The 12,703-nt window shown below is 33.5% G+C and overlaps 1 protein-coding gene across 2 annotated transcripts in view; it reads left to right on the forward strand.

Annotated features, from left to right (window-relative positions):
* MIPOL1 (mirror-image polydactyly 1) overlaps positions 1–12,703 on the forward strand; it is a 291,999-nt gene that overhangs the window by 35,484 nt on the left and 243,812 nt on the right. For both annotated transcript variants that reach the window (XM_054589247.1, XM_054589175.1), the window contains exons 2-3: positions 10,791–10,928; positions 11,505–11,583. In XM_054589247.1, coding sequence (XP_054445222.1) covers positions 10,908–10,928; positions 11,505–11,583 — 100 coding nt within the window. In that variant the 5' untranslated portion in view covers positions 10,791–10,907. The remainder of the gene's footprint in view (positions 1–10,790; positions 10,929–11,504; positions 11,584–12,703) is intronic.

The following is a 12,703-nucleotide window of genomic DNA, read 5'->3' on the forward strand; positions in this document are numbered from 1 at the left end:
TTTAGATCTTTGATTTATTTTTATCAGAGTTTTATAGTTTTCCTCATATAGATCTTGTCCATATTTTGTTAGATTTATACCTAATTTCAAGTACCAATTGAACATAGCTGGTATGAAAGAAAGTATTTTATCTGTGTCTTCCAAAAATTTTAGATTCGCTTCTTTCATTTAGATCTATGATCCATTTCATTACTCCTACCTATGGTGTAAAGTTTAGTAAATGGTTAATTTTTTTTTTTACATGTAATGTTCCAACAGTTATTTGTTGGAAAAATAGTCTTCTTCACTGAGTTATTTTTGCACCTTTAGTAGAGATCAAATGGCCAAATTTATTTGGGTTTATTTCTGGGCTCCTTAATTTGTGTCTTTGACTTAGGTGTCTTATCTTTTGCTAGTACCATGCTCTTGTGATTGCTGTTGCTTTATAGAAAATATTAAAGTTGGGTAGTGTGCTTTTTCCAGTTTTGTTCTTCCATTTCCAAATTGCTTTAGCAGGTTTTGTTCGAGTTTTCATTTAATTTTTAGAATCACTGTCTGTATTTATAAAATATCCTATTGTGATTTTAATTGGTGTTGCATTAAATATATTGATTACTTTGACATCTTTACTATGTTGAATCTTCCTTCATGAACATGGTATGCCTCTCCATTTATTTAGATCTTGGTTGCTTTTATCAGTGTTTGTTTTTTAGCATACAGAATGATTCATGGATTTATGACTCCAAAAAATGATAAACTTGGTTACTTACATTGTAAGTCAGTAGGATTAACTAACTTGGATGTCACTTTAGGGTGGGGCAGATGGTCTCTAAGTAGCTTGATGAGGAAAATTTTTGCTAAAGGCGACAACATGTAACTAGCCTATTTCCTATAAGCACTAGGTTATTGTAACATAAGGTCTTAGCTTCAGGAAGCTGCTAAATTTAAGGTCAGGGAATATTTCCAAAGCATTTTAATAAATAAAGTACATATCCTTCAGTTGATATTTTCTTTTCAGTTCCTACATGCTGAGATGAAATTTCTTGTAGGTTTTTCTCTAGATGACATGCAGTATAGAATCCATGTGAGGAGTGTGTATATATATTTTTGTGAAAGATGCTCTGCACTATTTGTTGCATGATATATATATGTGTGTGACATTGATAGGGTTTTCATAACATTCTACTATAAAATGAAATTTTTGTTGCTGGTTCTGTAAAAGATTATTTGATGACTTTTGCTAAAAGGTAAATAATGCTGTATATTCTCTCTTTTAACAATATGTTTTTAAACTACTTACTATGGAAAATTGCAAATATTTAAGAGTAGAGAAACCCCTGTGTACTCATTACCCAGCTTCAACACTTATCCTTCAGGGTTCATGTTAGTTAATCTTATCTCATCTACCCTCATATTCTGCCTGCCCTGGGAATCCTGCTCCCCACCCCATCTCCCCATTCTCCACCTCCTACTCCCATCCCAGGATAATATTTATTACTTAGTGTTATAAACATTTCCACCAGGAGGCTTGCCATGTTTGATTGCTATTTTGTAATATTTTTAATATTTATGACAGGATAAGGGTCATTCTTTGTTTCTCTTCATGTATTTACAACTTATGAAAGGTTTTCTTACATAATTAGTATTGTAAAATGTCGTTATTCATACAGCCATTTTGCAGTAATTGTAATTATTCTATATATATCAGCACATTATAGAGATGTGTTGAAAGAAGTAAAATTTTTATCTTCTAAAATAAAAGATCAGTGTTTTTTGAAAAAGTCTTTAAAATTAACATCACACATTACTTAATTTACTTAATATTTTGGAACACTGCATAATTACTCTTAATATTATAAGTAATATTTTAATTCAGTTGATTTGCCATTTTGGAATTTTTTAAATATATCTTATGAAAGATTTTTAGTGAAAATATACTTCTAGATACTAAGAAACTCTTTATAGTGTGATGAACAGAAGGGATAGTATAATACTTAACATATAATTTATATTTGAAAATATAATGTTATTTATCTATTTTTAAAGTATATTTTATTGATAATGCTATTGCAGTTGTCCCATTTTTTTCTCCCCTTTATCCCCCTCTGCCCTGCATCGCCCTCCAGTATTCATCCCTCCCTTAGTTCGTGTTTGTGGATTGTAATATAAGTTCTTTGGCTTCTCCATTTTCTATACTAATTCTTAATCTCCCCCTATCTATTTTGTACCTACCAATTATGCTTCTTATTCCCTGTACCTTTTCCCCCATTCTCCCCCCACCGATCTCCATTTCTGTGATTCTTTTCCTGTTCTAGTTGTTTGCTTTGTTTTTATGTTGTTATTTTTTTAAGATTCAGTTGTTGATAGTTGTGAGTTAGTTTCTTGTTCTTTTCCTGTTCATAGTTTTGGTCTGTTTCTTAGATAAGTCCCTTTAACATTTCATACAATAAGGGCTTGGTGATGATGAACTCCTTTAACTTGACCTTATCTGGAAAGCACTTTATCTGCCCTTCCATTCTAAATGATAGTTTTGCTGGATAGGGCAGTCTGGGTTTTAAGTCCTTGCTTTTCATGACTTTGAATACTTCTTGCCAGCAAGTTTTGTTTTGTTTTGTTTTTGAGAAATCAGCTGATATTCTTATGATAACTCCTTTTAGGTAATTCTCTCCTTTTCTCTTCTTGCTTTTAGGATTCTCTCCTTATCTTTAATTTTGAATAATTTAATCTTGAATAATTTGATGTCTCTTGACATGTTTCTCCTTGGATCCAACTTCTTTGGGACTTTCTGGGCTTCCTGGACTTCCTGGAAATCTATTTCCTGACCAGATTGGGGAAGGTTTCCTTTGTTATTTGTTCAAATAAGTTTTCAATTTCTTTTCTTTTTTTTTTTTTCAATTTCTTTCTCTTCCTCTTCTCCTTCTGGTAGCCCTATGATTCGGATGTTGGGACGTTTAAACTTGCCCCAGAGGTTTCAAATCCTCTCCTCATTTTTTTGAATTCTTTTTTCTTCTTTTTGTTCTGGTTGAATGTTTATTTCTTCCTTCTGTTCTAAATTGTTGATTTGAGTCCTGGTTTCTTCCCTTCCTTGTTGGTTCCCTGTATATTTTTATTTATTTCATTTTTGCATAGCCTTTACTTTTTCCTCTCTTTTGTGACCATACTCAACCATTTCTGTGAGCATCCTGATTACTAGTGTTTTGAACTGTGCATCTGATAGGCTGGCTATCTCTTCATCACTTAGTTGTATTTTTTCTGGAGCTTTGATCTGTTGTTTTCTTTGGGCCATATTGCTTTGTCCTGTTGCACCTGTTACATAGTAAGGGCCATAGGCTTAGGTATTGGCCAGGGCGGGGCAACCCACTCTGCTGCCTTGTGGCACTGTATGTGAGGGAGGGGTCTGAGAGGGAACAGTGCCACTTACTTGGCTCCAGCCCCGTTCAGTCACGTCCTTGCTTCCCACAAGCGGAATGTGCCCTTTCAGGTGCTTATTCTCTGGTGAGTTTGTGTAGGTACTAGGATCCTCTGGGCCCCTCGAAGGGAGGACTCTCCTATGAGACTAGGAGTTTCCCCTGCCGCTGGCAACCCCCACAGGTTTTTACAGCCAGAGATTTTGAGGCTTTAGTTTCTCTCAGTGGAACCCTGGGTTTCATGGTCTGTCTTGCTCCCCAATTGTTCCTCCTGGCTCATCAACACGCCAGTGTGGGACTGCCCAGTCAGCTTGCCCCTCTGCTTCACTGGCCCCAGTCCACAGCTGCCTTCCTTCTGCGCCTCCTCTCCGCCCCGCCTTCCTTCCCTTCTCCAGCACTCCTACTGTTCTGGTTGAATGTTTCTTTAACTCTTTGGTTGTCAGACTTCCATACAGTTCGATTTTGGCAGTTCTGTTTGTTTTTTGTTTTTAAATTGGTGGTTATCCTTCCTTTGGTTGTACGAGGAAGCAAAGCGTATCTACCTACACCTCCATCTTGGCCGAAAGCTCTGAAATTATAATTTTAAATACAAGAAGAATAAAAGTGTTCATTGAAGGAACTCTCTCTCTATATTTTGGCTTAAAATATTTTTCCTTTTCATACTGTATTTATATCTTTTTTTTCTTTTTTTTAAAATAAAAATTTTATTTTAATTTATTTTTTCAAATACATTTGTCTCTGCCAACCCCCCACCACTTTCCCTTGTCCCTCCCTCCTTCCCTCCCTCAGCTCTTCCCCTTTGGTTTTGTCCATGAGTCCTTGCTATATGTTCCTTGACTTTCCCCTTCCCTTCCTTGTCCCCGCCCTCCCTCCCTCCTTCCCTCCTTCCCTCTTGTCTCTGTTGATTTCTTTTCCTTTCAGTGTTGCTGGTCTTATTTTCCTTGCATCTTTGTATAGTTGGTTAGGTTCCACTTATAGGTGAGATCATATGGTATTTGTCTTAACTAAAGACAAATTTATATCTTAACTAAAGAATATGTAATATAGAACCATATTATTAAATAGCTTTCATTAATGAAAACATTTATGAAGCTTTTGCCCTGATCTTGTGGCTTAGTTGGTTGGGCATTCTCCAGCAAAGCTAAGGGTAGTTGGTTCAATTCCCGGTCAGGGCATGTGCCTGGATGGCCAGTTTGGTCCTGGTTGGGCGCATACAAGAGGCAACTGATTGATGTTTCTCTTACTCTCTCCCTCCCTGATCCTCTCTCTAAAAAAATAAATAAAATTTTTTTAAAAGAAAACAAATTACAAGTTTTGTAGTTCCCCAGGTAACTAAGGCTGATGACTGTGACTTTTCTTTATGTTGAATAAGAAATTAGAGCTGTAAGCCTAACATTTATTTTACTCTCTTTAAGATTTTGTTTCTAGTCATTATATTTTGCACCCAAGAAGTTGTTTCATTGTTATATTTTCAAAAGTAAAATGCATAGGAATGGTTAGATACTGTAATCTTACCAAATTGTATACATAGTGTATTAATTACATATAGCAATATATGACTTGCTATCAGATGTTCAAAATGAAAAGTATAACTGTTTTAATTATAGTATATTGATTCTCAGATATATGCTTGTTGATAAAATCTGTTAGTGTGCAGTATGATGTATGATGAATTAAGACCATGTATGATTATTTTTACTTTATTTTAGAATGACGTTTTCTGATAGCTGTTGTCTGATTTTATTTTAAATCGTCACTCATACCAGTTGTCATTATATATCCATTTAACTTACTCTAATACTTTTCTACTTTCATTTGCCAAGAACTTCATTTGGTTGTATGGAAATGCAAGCCTTTGTGTGAAGGAGTGTGTCATTGCATCAGAACTTGGCACCCACATGAATCTTAAGAAAACAGGCTGTTTCTTCCCTAGAGAAACTATTCTATAAGCTGACTTTGTTTTTATATTTTGTTCTGTGCTAGATTAAGCGATTTAGTTTAGCTTGGCCTAGGGCAAAATGTTTTAGGACATTTTAGAAAATACTATATCTAATAACTCTCTGAAAATAATATTCGTTTTAAAGTTTTACATTAAAAAATATTTCAAACTACGCAATGCCATAATCATTCTCAAAGTGTCATTTGTAACTGGCACTGGGAAATTGTTGCAGTATTTTGAGTGGTACATTGTATATTGTTTTGTAAAAACCATGCATTTTAAACACCAAATACTTTTTCCTCTTAATTGATGTCCCTCTGACTTTCAGTGATGGGAAAGGATACTTTTTAATAGTAATTTCTTGATTATTAAGCAAGGGGAACTCTCTGTGACAAACATGCAGTGATGTCATAGTACAGGACCACTTATTATATCAGAAACTTTGAAATGTTAGAATCCTGAACACTAAAACTGTAGTATTGTAAATAATCTCCAATTGAACAAAAGAAAGGTGATTGCTTTAAGAACCACATGCTTAATTCTCAGGTAATTCATTCATTTTTAATTTTTCTATTTCAAAAAATTCTTGCCATATATATTAGTTTAATTTGAACTTTTCACTGTAGTTAGACCAAGCAAGCAAGGAGACAACCATACAAAGTATAAATATAATAGGTTAATTAGATAATAATAATTTTTCAGAGCTTCGAGAGAGTCATAGGTTACTTCCTTTTTTCATTTGGGATCTCTCAGATGTAATGTGACTTTCTTCTGAGTTTCCTGTTCAATTCCAAAGTTATCAATAAATATTTAATTACTAAGTGAAAAATAATACATGCACATGATTTAAAAAGTCAAATTATGCAGATATATATAAAATGAAATAGAGATATTTCTTTTCTTCATTCACTGTCTCCACCTCATCTCTTAGGCCCTTTCTTCATAGTAACCACTGGTAATAGTTTCCCATGATTCATTCTCAATAAAAATAGTTCAGTCATGTGTGCACATGTAAGTATAATTTTACTTTTTTTCTATTTTCAATTAATTCATGTTCTTTGTGTATATTATTTTGCTGAAAGACATATTTTGGGTAGGAAATTCATTTGTCTTACTCACCATTTTCTATCTAGCTCCTATAATGGTGTCTGGCACATAATATATTGGTGCTTAACAAACACCTATTGAAAGAATCTTCCACACAGTGTATATTTCTTACATTATATTTGACAGGTTTTCTATTGATGAACATTTATATTAGGTCTGTTTTTTCTGCTAGTCATCTGTCTATCTGTCCATCTAACTGTCCAGCACATATGAACTGAGTACTTTTACTGTATGGCAAACATCCATCTAAGGATACAGATGAAGGAGAAAACCAGGGGTCCTACTTTTATGTAACATTGCTTGTACATAGTTGGCTGAGATATATCAAAAACAATGAAATAAACTCCAAACAAAGTTTCCTCAAGGCAGTAGCATAGCTAATGCGATGAGAAAGAAATATCTACTTTCTATTTTACAGGCAAAACCTTTTTAAAGAGATCATTTTTGAGCAAGGCCTAAAATGATAAGAAAAAATGGTTTAGAGATCTAGAAAAGATGATTCTGGGCAGAGGGAATAGTAAGTACAAAAGTTCTGAGGCAAGAAAAAGCTTAGTGAGTTCAGTGAACAGAAAAGAGTTCAGTATGACTAAAGCAAGAGAAATACTGCTTTAATGAGTATCTTTGTGTGTTAAATATGTTGTGCACATTTTTCTAAGTATTTTTAGTAGTGGGACTGAGGGATTAAATAGTACATGTAGTTTACAATTTTGAGAGCTGAGGTGTGGGACTACTCTTATCCCTTATCTTTTCTTTTTAAGCCTCCTCTTGCTTTCCTGGGCTCTGAGGGGCTGGGACTGTCTAGAGCTCGGTAGGCAGTGAGTGAGCCATGATGTGGGGCACAGTGAGGGGGATTCTTTTGGAGAGAGAACGTACCAGGGACTGTGAATGTTTCAGAGACTTTTGTCTATCAAGATGAAAATCCAGCAATAGGACATATCTCTATATTGTTTATGTTGAGTTATGCGGTAAAATATTTGCCTCCCCTTTGGCCTTTTATGAAATTAATTCAATGCAGAAATTATCAACATTTCTCAATCTAGGAAATGTGAAATTTGGAACTTCTAAGAGTTATAGTTGGATATGAGGCAGTATTATAAAAGATTCCTAGTTTGACATTGTTGAATTCAATTTACACGAATCTAGTTGGACACCATTGGGTTCAATTTACACAAATTTCTGATGAAAATAAGGAGGCATTAGGAAAAGAAAATGCCATGAACGAGAGTCAGCCATTGTGACTTTGTGGAAAGTGGTAGGAATGACATCTCATACTGGAAATAAATTTTAAAAATCCTGTGTTGTTACATTGGGGAGTGAAATCCCATTTTTGAATGCCTCTCTATTAATTAATCTTTAGTTAATCTAAAACTAAAGATATTTAATTTTAAAAGGTAAATGGCAGGAATCACCTATAAATTTTTAGGCAAATTGGAAATTTTAGGCTTGGTCAAAGAACAAATTTTGTTTCATGTGGTGTTTTACTATTAAGTAAACTAAGGGATTCAAGTCACATTTGAGAGCATAGACCATTTTGTTTAAAGTTTTTCAATCTACATTTTTGGAAAAGATAAGGTTACAAAATTTTGGCAGATATATTCATATTCTCATGTACTTATGGAGAGGTGGGAGTATGTGATTTCCTTAATAATTATTTTTTTTTGTTTTTCTACATAACAAGACTCACTTCCTTCAAGAATTAAAAACAAGCTGGAATGAGGTCAGGAATCTGTGATGGAGAAGATTTTAATTTAATAGATGCTAATATGATATGTCAGTTATATTAAAGATTTTCTTTTTTAACATGGGTAATATTTTTTCCACAACACTTAATAAGCAAACTTTAGTTGGAAATCAGTTTTACTTTGTTACTTGAACCTGGTATATATTAATAATGGTAAAGCAGTTAACTTATGTTTTGTCTATGTTGTGTAATAAGTTGGCATTTTGATTAAGAAGCCTAATTTATCTGATGTCTACTATAAAATCATCACACTAGTTTAAATGTGAATGTGTAATTTTTTATTAAAACAAGTTATTGATATCAAATCCTTAAGGTGAGTGTAAGAAAACAATTAAGTATTTTATTAGTTTCAGTCCTTCATCCTAAAATGAATAGAGGTATAAAATATGTTGCATGTTTACAGAAATCTTTTATTCCTTTTACAGTATGTTGATACATAAGTTGTAGTTACTTGACTCATTAGAACATCTAGTTTTTGCTTGACAATGTGCAAATGTACCATTAAATCTGTTTTTTAAGATTTTTCCAGTTTAATGTTAGAATCCAAATTCATAAAGAGTTGGAAAAATGAGATGTCTGAGCTATAGGATTCACAGGGATTTCATATGAAGCCTATTTAATCAGGATAACACTGTTATTAATATTCATAATGTCAGCTGGAACACAAATGACAGACTATGGAGCCTAAAAATTTTACTTGGTGAATTTATTAAAAGTAGCTTAAAAAATTAATGGAATTTAAGTTAGTGAATATGAAAATCTTGTGTTAGCACAAAAAAATCTCTATTAGAACTTCCTTTAAGATTATTTTGCATTGATGTCTTTTGACAGATTTCATTGGTACTTAAAGAAGAAAGATGCACGAATGGTCATTTAATAGGATTTAAACACATTGGCACATTAATTTTTACATGAATAATAAGTACTTTCCAAAAGCAATTAACTTACAGTGTACAAGATATGAATTGAAAAATAAGACTGTGACATCAAGGGCAAAGCAAATGTGCTGTACATGTTAAACTTAGTGGCAGGACTTTTTAATATTTTGATTTATTTGTATAGTTTGCATAGGATATGACTTAGAATATAGTTATTTTAATGCTTTAGAAAGAGTATTAGAAAGGCAGTAATGCTCTCTGTCTCTCCCCAAAATATTAGTAATGTTAAACATTGTCTTCTGTAAGTACCATTTGCATTTACTGGAGAATTAAACATTTGTTGTGTTATTAGTAATATTTGAGAATATGTTCAATTTTACATAAAGTCAAAGAGATGATTCTGATTGGGTTTAGTGCTACAAATACATGTGTTAGCACAGACTCATTGGTTACCACATAACCTAAATGTATAATAAATAAGCTTCTTAAAGTTCAGTGTGAGAAGTTTAGTAAGAACCATCTATGTTGTATACTAGTAAATTTGTTCTGTATTTTAGCTTAATAAAGTAAAATGTTGGGGATGGCTTTTCCTTATGTTTTAAAATATGCTTATAATATTATATTAGAGTTACAGTTTTATTTTTATTACTGAAGTTCATTCAAAACAATTACTTTTAGAACATATGTACAATCTCAATAACAAATATTTTGTTTTATACTTTTCAGAGATTATTTGTCGAGAATTTTTTTTTTATTTTTCAAATACACCTGTTCAAAGCATAGTATAGTTATTATCTGTAACAGTTCACTTAGGGTTCACCAATGAGAAAATACAGGCATTGACCTGGCAGTCCAGATGGGTACTGAAAGTTTCACTTGCTATCTGTCATGCTACATATGAATGATTAGGTTCATTAGACATATAGGAATACCCTGGTATGTTTTGCAACCCATATTCAGAGTTTGAATGGAAAAAGCTTTAATTACCAATGTATGTAGAAATTATGACAATATAATGCATATGTTATTTTTTTGTATAAGGAGTTAAATCAAAATGATATATTGGCCATTATTATTTCTTTTAGTGGCTTTTTAAAAATTAGATTTTGGGCGGGGGAGGGGGATGGTTTTGTTTTCAGCTCTGAGATATTCACTTATATTACCAGCAGAGGGCAGCATTTTTCTATGTCAGCTTCATGAAAAGAATTAGCCCTGCTTAGACTGTCAATGTTTCTTGTAATTACTCCCAGTATATTTGTTGCTTGCTTATGAATTAACTTGCATTTATGGAACTAAATCATTCCAATCATTTAATTACACCTGAGGAGCTGAACTATAATTGCTTGCTTCCAACTAGGATCTGATATGGCTTGAGCAGTATTAATTTGGTGTTTACTTTTCTGAGTGCTAAAAGCATTAAAATGATTGTGCAATGGGATTACATTTTACTAATTGCTGGCATTCATTAGCTGGGTAAATGATGAGGAAGAGTGACTGTATATTACAGAGGGATAAAATTATGGTTTTAAATAGTATATTACTAAGCACATTAAGGCCTGTAAGACATGTTTTAAAATACTCCAGAGGTTATTAAAGACTGTATTTTCTACATGTCTTGCTATATGAATCTCTTATTAAAAGACTGCAATTATTATTAACCTTTTTGGGCAATATGTAGGGGAATGGCTTCATTGACTAGAACATATTTCTTTGATATTAATAACTTCCTATATTTTCAGCTAATCCAAAAGTAAATGAGGAACTTAGAAAACGATTGCCAACTCCAGATCAACATATTTAGAGAAAATTGGAAAAGGAGAAGCTTACTACAGCTTTATTTGAGAACTTTTTAAAGAATGCAGAGTTCTAGCTGTGAGGTAAATCTAATTTCATTCTCCCTAAAAGCATGCACAAAAAAATACTTGCGTAGCTTTTATCATGTTTATTGTGAAATCAAATGCAAGAAAGAAATGCTAATAATTCCAAAAGTTAATGCTAGTCTTTATGTTTTTTTTAAAGAAGTCAGAAAAGCATTTTAAAATGATTTTTACAAGTACGTATTTTATAGGAAAATATACATTGTAAATTTAAATTAATTTGAAATATTTGGTGTGAAGTGTGGGGCAAATAGACTAGAAATTTTATTTTTGTTAAATTATTGAAGTTATAATTGGAGAAGACTTAAAAAAATTAAATGGTTCTCTAACCAAATGAGCAAGAATGTCTAGAAGCTTAACCAAACTCTATTTACTTAAATTTAAGTGTGAAGGAAAGAACCTTTTTCTGAGAAAAAAGATTTAATTTTACCTGTTGAAATGCACAGTTAATTATCCCATTATAAATGTTTTAGAAAACCATTTATCCTGTAAATTCTCTGTTAAATAAAGGTAAGGCTTAGGTGTGTTCTGATATATTGTTTTAAGTTTATTTATCTAGAGTTGGCTTTATTTTAGCTTCAGCTCTTGGAGCAAAACCCAGAGACATTGCCAGAGCAAACAAGAACAGAAGTACACATGGAGGACTGGTCAAAAGGTAAGGACTTTTAAGGTATTAATACCAAACCCCAGGTGTTGTGCTAGTTCAAGGCACTGAATGAAGTGTGTTTGTTCTAACCAATATATTAGACGGAGCAGACAAATACACACGCACAAGCACCCACACACACAAAGACGGAGGCACACACAAAGGGACCCACATTCTGCAAAAGAGGCACAAAGAATGACACACAGAGAAAGAGATATTGAGGGAAGAAAGAGGGAGACAGACACACAAAGAGAAAAAACACACAGACACACAAAGTAGTGGAGATTGAGAGAATGGCTGTGAGAGAGGTGCATACAGTGAGGTGCCCTCAGAGAAAAACACAAACAGAAAGAGAAATGCAGACATAGCAAGAGAAACACTACACTCAAGTAGGGAGACAGAGAAAGACATACATGTATTGATATACACACAAAGACACGCACACTGAGACTCAGAGAAACCAAAGTAAGAGACAGTGAGAAACCAAGACATACAATGAGAGAGAGTGAAGATGCTAAGAGACGGGGGGGCATGTGTATACACAAAGGCACATTCAGGGAAAGACACACACAGAGGCGGCAAGAGACATAGAAGATACACACATATATACAGAGAGAGAGAGACAGGTACAAACAGAGAAACCGACCAAGACACATACAGATGCAGAGACACATGTAGAGACACGTGCACACTCAGAAAGAGACAGCCACAGAGATGTGGTGTCAGAGGGACCAGAGAGAATCTGAGCGACAGAGACATGCAGAGATATGCAGGTGGAGACAGAGAAAGACTCTCGAAGACAGACAGAGGCAGAGAGAAAAAGATGCACACATATGCATAGGCAGAGGGAGGTAACAGTCAGGCGTGGAAACACAATTTGAAAGACAGACTGAGAAGGCCTGAAAGAGAGAGAGAAAGAAATAAAAAGGGTGCATCTGTCTGTCTATAGAGCAAAATAAAGCTATAAAGAGGGAGGTTTTTAAAATGTTAGGTTTTTAATTGAGGTTTTTTTAATAGTAAAATGTTGCAAATCTGGAATCCGTATGAAATGGATACAGAATAGAGTATCACATGTACCCGAAAGCTTAAACCTTATGGGCATTGTTTTATTTCCTCTCATTTTTAATGG

Source organism: Pteronotus mesoamericanus, unplaced genomic scaffold (genome assembly GCF_021234165.1).
Source record: "Pteronotus mesoamericanus isolate MK-2021 breed Mesoamerican mustached bat unplaced genomic scaffold, CSHL_Meso_final contig_100, whole genome shotgun sequence".
Lineage (NCBI taxonomy): Eukaryota > Metazoa > Chordata > Mammalia > Chiroptera > Mormoopidae > Pteronotus > Pteronotus mesoamericanus.